Below are 16,163 nucleotides of genomic sequence, written 5' to 3' on the forward strand. Positions count from 1 at the left end.
AACTTAGAGGTCATGCTGGGATCAGGACAAGGAAACAAAATAGGAAGAAGTTTTTTTCGAAAATGGGTTTTTTCCCCCATAAGGAAACCTGTCTACACAGCTGTTTTTGTTTTTGTGACACACTCTTCTAGAAACAAGATCACGCAAGATTATGCGAATGAAGCATGGAGATTTGTAAATCCGCACTTCATCTGCATTTTTGATCTCATTTGCATTCCTCCTCTGAAAGGGGAATGCCATGTAGATGTAGCCCAGGCATGTAAAATATCACTGTCTTTAACACAGACAGTCTTTTATATTTCCAATAGCTAATCAGTTAACAAGTTGCTTGGCCTTTACAACTAAGATGACTTTCTAATTTGGGATGCTTTCCTCAATCAGGTGGGATCTCAACCTGTACAGCTCACCATACACTTTCAGCAGCTGTAATGTACAAGGACTTCAGCTTCAAACTGTCATGGACAATAAGGATGGTAATGCCTAATTTGCTGGGTACCAAAATAAAAAACTGGTATCATTTGTAAAACTAACTCCCAGAAATCCCAACTCAGATTAAGGTCTCAGTGCGTTAAGTGCAGTGTATGCACAAGGCTATTGCCTCCAGAGAGCTCATCCTGCCATCCAGTTTAAGAAATACCCATGGCAACCTGAAAGCTCATATATGGCAAATGTTCTGAAGACAATATCCTCACCCTAAATTGAATGCATACATAAATGTATACTTTTGAAAACTGAAATTAGGATTTAAAGAGATTAAATCTGTTTCCAAAACAAATTCATAAAAAGGTAGCATGTATAACCTATGCACTAGCAAAAGCTGACAGGCGGAAAAAAAATCACTTCATATATGAAGGAAAAACTAGCATAACAGAAATAATGTTTATAACATCTCATTCACTGGTGAGTTTGAATGAGTTACTAAAGTGGTTACATAAATGTAAAGTAAGTTAATATCAAAAGACATGGAGGAAGGGGCGAAAGAAGAAGTATGGATGACTATGAACAAACGTGAGGTAAAAACAATGTTCCAAAGCTGTGGTTCTTAAACTGTGGGTCAGAATCCCAAAGTGGGTCAAAACACCGTTTCATTGTGAGTGGCTTACACATGCTGGGGCCTAGGCCAAAGTCCAAGCCCAAGCCTAAGGATTTCAGCTCTCAGTGGCAGGACTCAGGTTACAGATCTGCCCCCACTTCACAGACACCCCACCCTGGCCCAATGCAGGGAGGCTCAGGTTTTGGCTCTGGCTCTTCCACCTGAGGCACTGGGACACAGACAGAGATTCAGGCTTTGGTGCTTCCTCCTGGGATCATGCAGTAATTTTTGTTGTCAGAAGGCAGTCATGGAGCAGTGGAGTTTGAGAATCCCTATTCTAAAGGCTATAAGTAACTAGGTAACTGATTACCCCTTGAATATGTAAGAGGATGTCTACATTTAAACACAGTGATATTCTATACACGTTGTTCTAGAAGGTACCACTCCTTACTCAACTCTCTAAAAAGGAAGTATGCATTTGCTATAACTAAACTGTGATGCCTATTTTCCACAGCAACCAGCACCATAGAAACCCGTATAAATAAACGAATGTGCAAAAATTTAGAAAGTCCTTTTACAGGTGATTACTAATGAATTGTAAGGTGGTATGAATTGTGTCAATCTTAAAGGAATTAAAAGAGTTTACCCATTCTTCCCTGGTTTTATTCCCTCTTGTGGATTACACACAAGCTTTGTGTTTTCCTCCCCAGCTGAGCCTCCACGCCTGCTGTTCAGCCACAAAAGGTTTTCTTTATTCCCAAGCATTCAGACTCTTGCCGACAATCAAGGTGCAGTGTTCCTCAGCTACTTCTGCTTTCCCCAGACACAAACGTCCTTGTTACCTCCTAAACCCTACTCCATCAGATCCCACACTTCATTTGGAGTATTCACTCCAAAAAGCCATCTTTTTGTTGTTACTCAGTGATTATTCAGTATTTGTACCACTACAGGTTGTACCTCCCTTTTCCGGCATGGTCGGGACCCGGCAGATCCCAAACAAGAAAATCTTCCAGACCAGGGGAGTTTCTGGATTTCTGCCCCCAGACAGCCCTGTGCCCCCGGGGCTGCTGCAGCCCCAGCCACCCTCCACCAGGGGAAGGCACAAGACAGGCATGGCTCCAGCTCTTGGCCCCAACCCAGACCGTGGATGTTGCAGGATGAGTACTGGATTTAAGAGTTGCATCCTGTACCACAAACAATACATGTGGCAACCGAGAGGCAGGAAAAGGTGACTTTACCATTCCTCTGCATGAATTTTTGTTAAGAAAATACTGGAATGAGCCTGATTTTGAAGCCATTAACAAAAATATGCATTTATAATATACATATTAGGTTTATAAACTACAATAAGTAAATAATTGCCAAGAATCCACTATAACTTTAAACCTAAGACTCCTTGAAAAAAATCTGTTACTTGTACATTTTATGAACCTGTCTCTCCATTTTCAGAGGAGAAAGGAATTTGTATTGGAAAGAAGACAAATGGAGGCAATGATTTCTCTCCTTTGTAATGAGGTACTTTCTCTTTCACACAGCTATATTACTATTGTAAACCTTCCAAGGGTAGAAGAAATAGAATTGAATCTTTAGACTGAGCAATTTACTGGTGGGAGGGGGAACCAGAGAATTCACATACAGCTTCTCTGTAGAAAATTCAGACCTAGCAGCAGTTTGGTATTTTGGTTCCTCTACCCAGCTGTTGGAAAACACTCCTGATATGCCCTGTGTGGGTGGAAAATAATGGTCTGCTAAAATATGTATAATGATAAAAACAAAATGAATTGCTTCTATCAGAGGAAAACAATAAAACCCTGAATGGTACAAATATTCAATTGTATCTAAAAATATATGCACAATGGATCTTGATCTTACAGCTCTGGAGAACAAATGGGCTGCTCATAGGCTTTGTGGAACATATTTCTAATCAAAAAGGAGAGTAAACTGAGTCAGAGGATTGCATCTACTTTCCCTGAGACTGATGCATACTCCAGCATCTCAATATTAGTAGTAATTATGCACATACTTTTGGATGATGAATCCAAAAAGAATCAATGCAGCATATAGTTCTATAAATAGTGACTTTGACTTACAGTTTGCCAACCTTTGTTGCGATAACCACAGTTGTGATGCTACTTTAAAAATGTTAGTAAACAGGGTAAGAAAAAGCAGTCTTCACGATGCTCTGAAGTTCAGACAAGCATCAACAATGCCAACAGCAGCATATCAAGAGGGAAAAGAAATCTCAGCACAATGAGGCTGCTTGACATCCATGCATCTCTGGTTTTATACCAGTATAACTGTACTGGAAATAAAAAATACATTTAAAAAAGCGGGGGAGATACACTGGTGAATCAGTCATCAATCAATTTGCAAATTGTGCAAAGTATATTAAGAATTCTGCAGTTGACCTTATATTTCAGTCTAGTAGTCAACACATGTATCTCCATACTTAGAAAGCGTTTTGTTCTGTCTTTCTGTAATGTTTATGAACAGCGTACCCTCTATTTTTTCCCATTGCTGGGCAGAAAAAAAATTGTTATGTGCACCAAGACATGTGGATGTACCACCAAAAGCAGCACAGGCTACTGGCTGTCAATGGCTGGAAGTGCTCAGATAATCTGCTGGGCAGCACCTGAGTGGGTGACCACTCAGCACTCAGCTTACAGGGAACACGGTCTATGACATCAAAGCCCCCCCCCCCTCTTTTTTAACTACAATCGTGGAAACACAGTGTCCATAATGATTGATCAGTGTCAATTAGTGTCACCTGTGGTCAGAACACTGTAGGTCTGATGGTTTCACCTAGATCACTGGTTCCCAAACTTATCACTGCTAAGGAGTCCCAATTATACCACACCCCAAACCATTGGCAGACCTTCCATCAAAGCCAATTCTAGCTGCTATGTACATGTCATTAAATGAAAAAGGAAACCACCACAGATTTTCAGACAGCAATTCACAACATTATTGGAATAGATTTAATTTAAGAATAATAGATTGTAACATTGCTATTTATTTAAAACTTATTTATTATGACAATTTTTATTTGCCTTCTTTTTCATGGACCCCCTGCAATACCCTCACAGACCCCCAGGGGTCTAGAGACCCCAGTTTGGGAACCACTCTCCTATACTGTTGCCATGATTTTAAAGACAGATGATCAAAATATGCAGTGCTGATGAGTAAAACAAAGTTACAAAAAGAAAATGAAAGAAGAGCGAAGCAGGGTCAAAGCCATGAAGTCCTGAAAGAAAACAAACTGGGAAAACTGTGGATTAGGATTCACCTGTGATGAGCTATGATCCATTCAACTTATTTGAGCCACACCTCACACTATGAGTTCAAATCTTCAAAGAGTAAAACAACCAAGAGAACAGTTTATTTTGTATAAGTAGTCCTAACAACTTCAAGGAAAAAAAAAAAAACATATGGGGCATGGCTGTGTAATTCAGACTACCATAGTGTTAGTATCTCCTTTAGCAGAGAGACCACACTGATTTCAGTAAGCTACCATCTCCCAACTATGGCAGTAAGAGTCAAAGTTTGCACTCGCTGAAGTCAATAGCACAACTCTCACTTTTATGAAATGAGGATTTCACTCTGTTACTTCACCTTAAGCAGCAGAGGCAGATGTTTTTCTATCTGGAGCTGCTCAAGTTCAGTCCCTGCAAATGAGCCAACTAATTGCATCTTTAAATCAGATATAGCAGCTCTGAATTATATGGGTGTCCTGGTGGGAAATTAACCACAAAATGACAGCATGACAACCCCCCACAAAACCATATCCTACTACTAACATTACTGCTCATTTTGTCCTTGTTGACTACTACCTGCACACAGAGATGCTCTAACTTAAATTGGTTGCCAACAGCCCTTAAGAGTTTGTTTTGCCGGATGGAGCTTAGAAAGAGCATGAGCACTCTAGACATGCTCCCCACTCCTAGGCCAAAAAGCCCATACCAAGATCCCATTACATGATCTACATGCATCTGACAAAGTGGGTCTTTGCCCACAGAAGTTTATGCTCCAAAAAACTTGGTAGTCTACAAAATACCACAGGACTTCTTGTTGTTTTTGCAGATACCCATTAAAATAGCTACCCCTCTAATATGTGACCTACAGGGTATCCAGAAGAGATATAGTCTATTTGTTCACACTTTGCTGCAAAATAGCTAGTAGCAGTAAGATTCGTGCCAGCATGATGAGCTCACTCCTCCTCAAACATTTCAGGCTTCTATCCTCACTCAAATGGGCAAAAGTCACAGGCTGAGATGGTATGTTTGTGCTGCCCAGCTTCCTTTCGGAGTTAGTCTGAGGCCAACAACTGATTTTATGCAGATAGCTGAATGGCCAGTACTGGTCATATTTAAATTGCAACCTCTTCATACCAGGTAGGTCATTTTCATATCAGCACTTAAAACACTTTTGGGCATGCAAATAATGAACACTTTTTTGCTCATAATCAACTAGAACCAACATTATTTGATCCTTGAGTCATCTGTTCTCCCATCCAAATTTGTATAAAATGACCAAAAACCTATTTCTAACAAACTCAACCAGATGAAGCATTTAAACTAGGTTCAATCTGAAGAACTTTAAAAGTAGCATTAGTGCATTGCACATTTTTACTACAGTTTGATTCAATCTGCAATAATTTTATCCTAAATCTTTTCCATACACAAAAATAAAATAATAGTATACTTCATTTCTCTTTGCTGTCATACATTTCTGGTTTCAGTATACAAAATAACCCAAACAAACAAAAAATAAGCAGTGTTTCAGTGGCACAGTCATCCATCACAATGAGCTATTAATATGCTTATTTGATTCTGTTCTATCTGAACATATATGGTTCATGTTACCTTTAACAGAAGATTGTAGACATGGACACATTTTTACCCATGAAGCCTTGAGCTATATTCTTATGTAACAATTTTCTCCGTGTGTAATCACTCTGAAGACAGCAATCAGTGATGCACTCATTAAGAATCACCCTTTGTGTATTTTTAATGAGGTGATTTTGACACTACACTTATCCAACTCTTAGTTTTTTACTTGTATAATTATCCTCATTAAGAAACTGCAAAGAAGCTTTCCTAATGCAAACTATACTTCTGGGTGTTAAAGTGGGCACTCACTTGATAGGGGCACCATCTGGCATTCTCACAGCATAGGAACCTCTGACAACATGGTAAGAACAAAACAAATTTAGTACAAAACAGCCCTTTAAAAGGGTGGTGGGAAAACATATTTTCACGTTTTCAATGTTTCACAGCAACACTCTGTCAAGATTTTAAAAGAGGCCTCCCCTGACACTGATATACCCACTCTTTTACATGTTCATAGAAAGCAGGAGTGCATCACTGTAATTTACCTTCTTAAACAAAAATTCCATCTAACAGCAATAGAAAGGAAACCTTACATGGCAAACAAACTCACTGCAAGTCTGGGAACATGCAGTGACTATACTGAGAGTACATGACCTGTACGCTTCGTAAAAGGGGGAGGAATTCCAAGTTAAGAATGGTAAAGGGAGGCCTTGTAAATGGAACCACCTTCTACAGAGCTTATGAGTAATTTCTTTAGGCTTTTAAAATTATCATCAAACACCTCTTTCTTTGGCACAATATGGTACATGCCAAAAACAAAAAATAATCTTAATCTCTTTCGGGGCTTAAAGCAAGAACGATCAATATTAAAGTTGGAGGAAAACAGCAGCTGCATCAGTGGCATAGATGTCATTGTACGTCACCTTTTAATTTAGGATTTAAAACAGATTTCTGGAAACTGGGAGGTTAATGCTTCAGTGAGCGGTGTTTCATACCCTCAACTTCCACTTCCAGTACACACACGAAGAAGGATCCTGTTCTGTAATATCTAGTAAATTCTAGTAAATGTGATACATTTTGGTCAGACTTGGATCCATTCTTATTTTCTAGATTATTAATCATTGTTCTACTGTAATAGTCAAGGTCCTGCTGCCTTCTTTCAGAACAGAAGAAATGTAACATTGAAATATGACCCTATGGCTTCTGTTCTTCCAATCCTTTATAATACAGAAAGGCAGGGAATTTGCCATAGCCTCTGTTGAGTTATAGGGTTTATCTCATAAGTGGGAAAGCGCCATACCTCATAAGTGTCAACAAAAAGGAAGAAATATGAGAAGACTATTGGACATAAGAACGACCTATAACTCATATCTGGCAGTGATGTATTATACGTATTAATTGCTCGAAGAGCCAGGTTTTCTTTCCACAATATTGTAAAAACATTCCCAGTAGAAGACAATAAATTGAGCTAACAAACAAAATTAATTGCCTTGATTAAAGAAGCAGCAAGGATTTGGTTTTGACAAAGCTAGTTACTGAATCAGCATCTAGGTCACATGACTGGTAATGGGAGCCAATGAGACTAATGCCCAGTCCCATACTGATGCGTGTATTTATCTTTAGCCACCTAAGCAGTTCATGGATGCCACGGGACTAGTTTTGTGCTTAAGCCAACCAGGTAAGCAGCGATCAGCAGATCAGAGTCTTTGTTCCAGGGCTTTTTTTTTCCAGTGACACAACAGGTGCTGATTCAGGCCCCAATTCAGCAAAGGATTTATGGATGCATAAATTCATCCCTATTCAGTAAAGCTAGTCAGCATATTATTTTCACTGACATGTAAGTTTACAGAAGACCTAAGCACATGCTTAAAATGCTTTCCTTGATAAGGATAGCTCCCTGTATCATGTCTTCACTACTTTGCATTGGAATGTTGCTTTATAGACGTCTAGACAATCAGTTCGCAGTATCAGGGCCTAAACATTCAAATATGATTTGATAAAATGTAATCAGAAATGAACATACCTTTTCAGCATACTCGGACACGATCTGCTTGATCTCATCAGACTGGAGTCCAACAATCTGACCTACTGTGCTAGCTGTTAACCTGCCCTGCAATTAAGCCAAACATTTATTGAAACTTTGGGACAATTTGCAGTAATAAATTGTGGGTTCGTTTGTAAGGCACCTCTCCAGAACGATATAAATACAAAATTATTTTAACGTAATCAAATCTGCTTATAGAAAAATGAAGTATGTCATGAAGTTCATCTGGCCCAGGACTCAGTACACAAATGAAGATTCATATATGTCCTCCATGAAGAAATGTAACTACTGAAGATTCCTTCATAGCACCAATAATTCAACTAAATTTAAAGTCACCTTTTCAGATGTGTGCAACTGTCATCAAGTGCTTTAACTCTTAGGCAATACATATTTTTGCATTGTGCATATGATAGCATTCTGTAACAAGGATCAATTTAGATCATCACTTTCTGAACCAAATTATTGACAAGTAGGTGTGTGAATGAGTGTTCATCCTAAATCACACAGGTAGGGAAGCCAAGTCTCTCTCCTAAAATGAATTCTAATGTAGGAGACATCCAATCTCAAGGCAGGTCTGACATACCATCATTTGTCAAATTAATTTCTGTCCACCTGGTGCCAGAAAATGAGAAAGATACCAGGCTTCTAATAGTACATAGAATGTTTATTATGTTCATAAATATTTCAGGAATCACTGCGAAATTGCAGGAAAAAGCATAGTAATGTAAACAAGCAACATTTAGATGTTATATAAAAGTTACAATTCATGATACTGTTACCAAATTCTAGGTGATGTGACAAACGCTATGAAAAACACCTAGTATTTTTGCAGTAAGAGGAAAACCCTATAATATCCCTACCTTAATTCTGCAAAGTCAAAGTGTGAAAGTCTAGGTTACACAAAAGTTCCATATCTTTAAATGCCATTTCAAGGATAGGTGCACTGTAGTACGTTTAATTATTGATGCAATTATTTCTGTAGTAATCACTTAATAAGCAGCACTATGATTTATACAAAGGCCACAATCATTTTAGGGTAAAGAATTACAAATCAGAAGTCTTATGAAAAATACTGTTGCATGTTCAACCATTTTTCCCTGTATCGATTTTTAATATATAATTTCAGTACTTCATGCAGACATAACAGTTAACCATATTTCAGGAACATTGACAGCTTTCAAAGCAAATGGCAGATGTAAAGAGGAAATTCAGGGGCACAAGTAAGGTAAGCGTGAAGCATGTTGAACTGATTTATTATACAACAAGAAAACAGACTTCTGGGACTGAAGTATTATTATTTTAATCTCTAACTAAATAAATCTTTTTATCTGACTGGCAAAATGTCAATGTGCCTTGGGCCCAATCCAAAGCCCAACAAAGTCAATGGGATTCTATCTGCTGATCATTTGAATTCTGATGTCTAAGACTCATCAATGTGCATAAAGGAAACTATAGCTTTATTTTAACAAGTATCACTTACCTCCTCTGTTGCCATTGCAGCCATTCCAGTCATCAGTGTTTTAATACGAAGCTAATGAAAAAGATATGGTGAAAGAAAACATAAATCAGCAAAACAATTAGCATAGTTCTGTGAGAGCTCCCATCAGCCAATTAATCCAGTTCACATGGTATTTTAATGCTCCTAATGGAAGAGGCAACTTTTATGAAAGTGAGTGAAACAGTTGCTACTTATTCCACCCAGAAAGTTCTGATTACAATAAAGGACTTAGTGCATGTGGTGCTCAGCGCACTCACTTATCACTGTTAGCAGGAGATGAAGACACTGAGCTACCCATGAAAAGGCATCAACAGGATTAGGTTGTGACATTTCACCCCATATTCTTCACAGAAATATGCTTATGAATACTCATAACTGGAAGATGCTTGATGCAAAATACATCTTGTAACAGTAGAAAAGTTATAATCTGCCAAATGTTTATTCTATTTGTATGCATGTAGCGTTCCTGTATTTGAAGTTAAAAATATAAAGTATAAACCAGTTTCCTGATCTAGCCATGATAAATGAGGGCTGTTAGGAGTAATAGAACTTTATGGCTTCGTACTTGGGACCATGATCTGTGACTGGTCTTGTTCTTCCTGTAAGGCTGGACTACAGTTGGTCCTGCCAAGACATGTGGCCAGGTCACTCAATCCTGGAACCCATTTTGGATGCTGTGCTTTTCTGCTGGAAGCATGACAAATTTAAACTGAACACAAAGGAGTCTCGTCTTTAGCAAAAGAGATACAAAGATGGGAAACCAAACAACAGGAGCTGCCAGATATCAGGATACCCCAGCTTACCACCCAAGATGACTGCTGGAAACCTCCAAGACTGAAAAGAGGAAAGATCAGGCCCAAGATTGGAGGCTTCCCGGCTTGTGAATAAAGGTTATTAGAACTACTGTTAGGGTAAGAAATTATATGCAACAAGTAGGGATGCAAAATGCCACTTAATTAACCAGTTAAGCTTAATGTTTAACTGACTGGGCTGACACAACCTCACCCCACTCAAGTGAAGACCAAGGTTGCTCTGGCCAGGCTGTTGCAGCCCCCACCACAACACTCCCAGGGTTGCCATGCACCAAAGCCACTGTGACCCAGCTGAAGCAGCCTCACATCCATGTTCCTCCAGCCTAGCTGAAACGGTCCTGGTCCATGGCAGCCGCTGCAGCCCCAACTTGATAACCTTAGGGTGAGGCTTACCAGTTAACCGTTAACGTCTCTAGCAACAAGTTTGAGTGTCAGGCTTAGCTGTCATACTTTATTGTGTTTATTAACTTACTTGGCTCTGTCTGCTACTCTTAAAACCACTTAAATCCTACTTTTTTATGTTTAATAAAAACACTTTTGTTTGTTAATAAACCCCATGTAAATACCTGTTACCTGGGGGTAGGATTTGTGTGTCCACAATAGATGTGTGTCTCTCTCACTGATGAAGGATGAAAACTATTTGTGAACTTGCTCTGTATAAAACTTTATATAGAGTAAGATGAATGTATCTCATGTTCTGATCATATTGGAGCTCTGCACCTGGGTGCTGTGCCAAGTCCCTTTGACTGAGCCTTCTCAGAGATATTTTAGCACATCAAGTGACAGTGTCATATGGCTCTCTGGGATCAAACCCATCACACAGGTCCTATATATGGATAGTGCCTGTGGTTGCAAAACCCAAATGTTGCCTAGACTAGATTTTTATATGGAAAATCCTAAGTGAGCATTTACTTTTTGTGCCTCTGTTTATTATTCCATATTTCCCTATCTGAAACCCATTCACTGTTCAGCTATGCTACTGAACTTATCTTCTTTGTAGAAAGGGAACAGAAGATGTCATGCTCTTTACACTGTCCCCAAGCTATTAATAGCTAAGCTGCATGCCCCCGCCCATACAACCTCTTCAGCAGCTTGAAGATCATCTTCATCATAGGCATCGACCTTCCCTGCTGCTGCTGCGGCTGCTCCTGCAAGTCCTGTAGGCAGTACCATTTTCTTGTCTTCAGCCTATTTAAGGAAAATGAATACAGCACAAAGCTACATGATCAGACAATACAATACAGCAGTCAAAGGATTATGAAAATAAAACAAGGAAAAAATGTAATTCAGGGGTTATATTTAAATAATTGAAGTATATTGTTATTTACTGTCTAGAGTCCAAGTTCAGGCCCTGCCCAAGCAAGTGCAATCCACTTTGGCCATGGCTACACTAGCCCCTGCCTTCAAAAGGGGTATGCTAATGAGCCACTTCGACAGCTGTCAATGAGGCACTGCCATGAATACGCAGCGCCTCATTAGCATAATGGCAGCCTCATGCTTTTCGAAAGTGCTACTTTCAAAAGGCATGCTGCTCATGTAGACAGGGGCCTTTCAAAAGGACCCCCAGCTTTCGAAAGCCCCTTCTTCCCATCTGGTTTTGGGAGAAGGCACTTTCGAAATCCAGGGGGTCCTTTTGAAAGGCCCATCTACATGAGAAGTGTGCTTTTCAAAAGCGACACTTTCGAAACGCACACAGCCACCTTTATGCTAATGAGGTGCTGCATATTCATGGCAGCACTTCATTAACAGGTGCTGAAGTGGCTCATTAGCATACCCCTTTCGAAAGGCAGGGGCTGGTGTAGCCACAGCCTTTGAATGTAATGGTTGTTCAGACCATGTGTGACTAATGGTTATTTAGTCCCCTGGTCTCAGTGTATGGCATAGCAAGCCAAATGTTGAAAGAAGCATTTTTACAAGTCTATTTTAACATAAAATTTAAATCTCAATCCAAGTAGTAGTTTAAAATTTTAAACATATTAAGAATAAAGAACAAATCTATTTTAAGGGAGGACTGTCCACTTTCAGAAGAATTCTGTTGAGGTTAGTAGCATTTCTCAGAGATTTGTATGGTATTTCTTGACACCACGTCATGTTTCTACCCAAACATTTAAGTCCCCTCACTTGTAGTGGCTTAATTCAGACGACAAATGGCAACTGCCCGACATTGGCTAACAAAGCAAACAGGACTTTGTGAAAGAACATGGTTATATTTTGTGTATTACACCTCAGTCATAGCCATAGCATGGTTTATTTTTTATGCTCAAACACACAATTGGAAATATCTTTTATATTAGTTGAATATTATATTTTAAGTTAATGGCTGGCCTGCTGCTGGTTCTTCATATACCTTACTACAAGCAATATTGTGACTTCCTGTCACACTTAACAGGATGTACGCACAATTTGATGCACTATCAATAAGAACACCTTGTAAGTGAAATTAAGTAACATTGTGCTGCAATATGTTCTATTTATATGGGTTAATTTAAACAAAAAGGGTATGGCTGTCAAGCAATTAAAAACACAATTGAACAATTAAAAATTAATCATGATTAACCATGAGATTAATTACACCATGAAACACCAGAATATCCTATTTTTGGATCTTTTCTACATTTTCAAACACAGCTCTGGGATTGGGAGGTTGCCAGATATTCAAATATTCTGGACAACAGAGAGGTATACTTAGCAATGCATAACACTGAAGAAAAATCAAGATTAGATATTAAGAAAAACAAAAATGTATGCAGAGTATTTTATTTACTAACAGTATTATGGTACACTCTAAACTTATATGGTATTTGCTGTATTTATTTGTATTTACTTTCACTATGCTATACTTCAGGAAAACATAACTAAAATTTACTTATGGCTAAAATGTCAGTTATTTGAGCATTCCGGGGGTCCCAAAACCAAATGGGAAGAAGGGTTTTTCCAAACACATGTGGCTGCCATTGTGCTAATGAGGCACTGCATATTCATGACAGCACCTCATTAGCATCTTCGAAAATCCCTCATGACCATGCCCCTTCCTAAAGGAGGGGGCTAGTGTGGCCTACTTGTCTGAGGTGAGTTAAAAATACTATTTATTTTACATGTATTTGTAAAATATATGAAGTGAGCAATGCACACTTTGTATTCCATGTTGAAAATGGAATTGAGATATTTGAAAATGTACTAAAGCATCCAAAATATTTAATACTTTTCAATATAATATATTTCTACTGATTAAAAGTGCAATTCAAACTGATTAACTGCACTTAATGACAGCCCTAAAAAAAACCCTGTATATGAAGAGCCCTAGTAACATTATTTTATGGCAAACGAAAAACAAAGCTTCAAAGTATGGTCAGATTACCTATAATGAGAGACCGTCCTAAAATGTGTTGTTCATGGCACAGCATAACATATTTGTATCACAATGTATTACTCTTCGCATGACCATTGTTGAAAACATTTTTTATCGGATCAAATAACTTTCAGCAGCCTGTTACTGGATTTATGTCAAAGAGGTTGTGAAATCAGTACAACATGACCTTTCAAGGGGAATTTTCAAGACATGAAGAAATCAGTTAAATCTTTCATGAGCTACAGAACTTTAGTTTCTTTTAGCAATTTTTTAAAGAGCAGTAAAACAAACAACCTTGCTGATGTTAAAGCATTTCTTCAAGATCTTCCAGAGTTGAGGTGTCTTTACTAGAAAACAAAAATTCCTTCTCCCTTGACCACTCTGTTTTCTTAATTTATCAGTAATCAGTGTTCTCTTACCTTCTCCATTTTGCCTGCTTGCCTGCTAAATCCATATCTCCTAAAATACAAAGGAAAAGAAGAAATCAAAGAAAATTGTTGATGAAAGCTGACATTCTCAATTTTATGAACACACTTGTGTTAATTTTCTGCACCTAAGAGATGCACTAAGAGATAAATTTTATAACACGCAACAAAAAAAGCAAGCTTCAGACTAGTTATCAAATACCCAAATTAAACAGACTTTACAGCATATTTGCAATTTAATTTTTATTTCCCCACCAAACTTTCTCTACTACAACAACATAAACCTGCAATCAACCTTCCAGAATGCTGAAGAGCAACATACTCTTGCCTAGGGAACGCTTCAGATCTGTTTGAGAAAAGTAAGCTTAGCAGTTTATATATGTCTGATTTAGAAAAGCTTAAATTCCACTAAAGTCAATGGGACTTGGGCACATTCTTAAGTGTTTCCATAAACTGCATTACCAGTACCTCAAATCCTCCCAGTTCTAAACAAACATATAACAATGGTGCTTTGGTTTATTTTTTTCCTAAAAGAAAAGTATATGCCCTGCAAACCCACAAGTTAACAAGTGTTATTAGATCATACATGAGCAACCAAACTCAGCAATATAAAAGACCCAAACAAGAAGGGGGGAAAAAAAACCCAACCCTATGAAACACACACATATGAAAGGACAAGCTTGACATTCCTGGAAAGCTTATTTGGTAATAAAAGTCTGTTTGAAGCAATGTTTGCTGTAGAAAGAGTTTCTAACGTTTGGGCTGTGTCTACACTAGCTCCCTACTTCGAAGGGAGCATGGTAAATAGGGTGTCAGGAGATTATTAATGAAGTGCTGCACTGTAGATGCAGCACTTCATTAAGCTAATTCTCCCCGGCGGCAACTTTGAAGTGTTAAACTCCAAAATTGAGGAGTAAATGGGACTTGGAAGTTGCCCAGGCACTTTGAAGTACCGGTGGGTTAGCCCTGGCTAAACCCGAGCCAGCACTTTGAAGCTGCTGCAGGGGAAAATTGGGAAAAATAACCCCAATTATACATACAATGTGATGGGGGCAAATTTAGATACAACAGATCAGGAAAGGGATCTTGGAATTATAGTGGATAGTTTTCTGAAAACATCCACGCAGTGTGCAGCGGCAGTCAGTAAAGCAAATAGGATGTTAGGAATTATTAAAAAAGTGATAGAAAATAAAACGAAGAATATCATACTTCCCCTATATAAAACTATGGTACGCCCACATCTTGAGTACTGCGTGCAGATGTGGTCTCCTCACCTCAAAAAAGATATACTGGAGTTAGAAAAAGTTCAGAAAAGGGCAACTAAAATTATTAAGGGTTTGGAAAGGGTCCCATATGAAGAGAGGCTAGAGAGACTGGGACTTTTCAGTCTAGAAAAGAGGAGATTGAGGCGCAATATGATAGAGGTATATAAAATCATGAATGGTGTGGAGAAAGTGAATATTGAAAAGATATTTACTTGTTCCCATAATATAAGAACTAGAGGACACCAAATGAAATTAATGGGTAGTAGGTTCAAAACTAATAAAAGAAAATTTTTCTTCACACAGCGCACAGTCAACCTGTGGAACTCCTTGCTGGAGGAGGCTCTGAAGGCCAGCACTCCAACAGAGATTAAAATAGAGCTTGATAAATTTTTGGAGGTTAGGTCCCTAAATGGCTATTAGCCAAGGGTAAAGTATGGTGCCCCTAGCCTTTAGCCAAAGGCTGAAGACAGATGGCAGGAGACAAATCACTTGATCATTGTCTTTGGTTCATCTCCTCTGGGGCACCTGTCACTGGCCACTGTCGGCAGACGGGATAATGGGCTGGATGGACCTTTGGTCTGACCCAGTATGGCCGTTCTTATGTTCTTATGAGAATTACCTTAATGAGATGTTGCATATGTAGTGCAGCACTTCATTAATAATCTCCCAACACCCTACTTACCATGTGTCCTGGGAGTAAAAGGGGTTCGTTGGACAAGCAGTGGACGGAGACGAGACAAGCAGTGGGCACAAAAAAAGCTTTATTAACAATGGCTCAATGTTATGAAGCAAATTAAGGGGGAATGCCTAGCGTGCTCTAGCCTTCTACCCCAACGCAATGTCGGGTGACGGACAGGGGAAAGCCTGTACTTACGGGGAGGTTACCAAACTGCAGATGGCAAGCAGAG

At 38.8% G+C, this 16,163-nt stretch overlaps 1 protein-coding gene across 5 annotated transcripts in view; it reads right to left on the reverse strand.

Moving 5' to 3' along the window:
- CCDC93 (CCC complex scaffolding subunit CCDC93) overlaps positions 1 to 16,163 on the reverse strand; it is an 83,084-nt gene that overhangs the window by 40,421 nt on the left and 26,500 nt on the right. For all 5 annotated transcript variants that reach the window (XM_075001569.1, XM_075001570.1, XM_075001568.1 and 2 more), the window contains 4 exons: positions 13,985 to 14,024; positions 11,297 to 11,404; positions 9,387 to 9,437; positions 7,886 to 7,972 (listed from right to left, as the gene is read on the reverse strand). In XM_075001569.1, the coding sequence (XP_074857670.1) occupies positions 7,886 to 7,972; positions 9,387 to 9,437; positions 11,297 to 11,404; positions 13,985 to 14,024 (286 nt within the window). The remainder of the gene's footprint in view (positions 1 to 7,885; positions 7,973 to 9,386; positions 9,438 to 11,296; positions 11,405 to 13,984; positions 14,025 to 16,163) is intronic.

The sequence above is a fragment of the Carettochelys insculpta genome, chromosome 8 (assembly GCF_033958435.1).
Source record: "Carettochelys insculpta isolate YL-2023 chromosome 8, ASM3395843v1, whole genome shotgun sequence".
Lineage (NCBI taxonomy): Eukaryota > Metazoa > Chordata > Testudines > Carettochelyidae > Carettochelys > Carettochelys insculpta.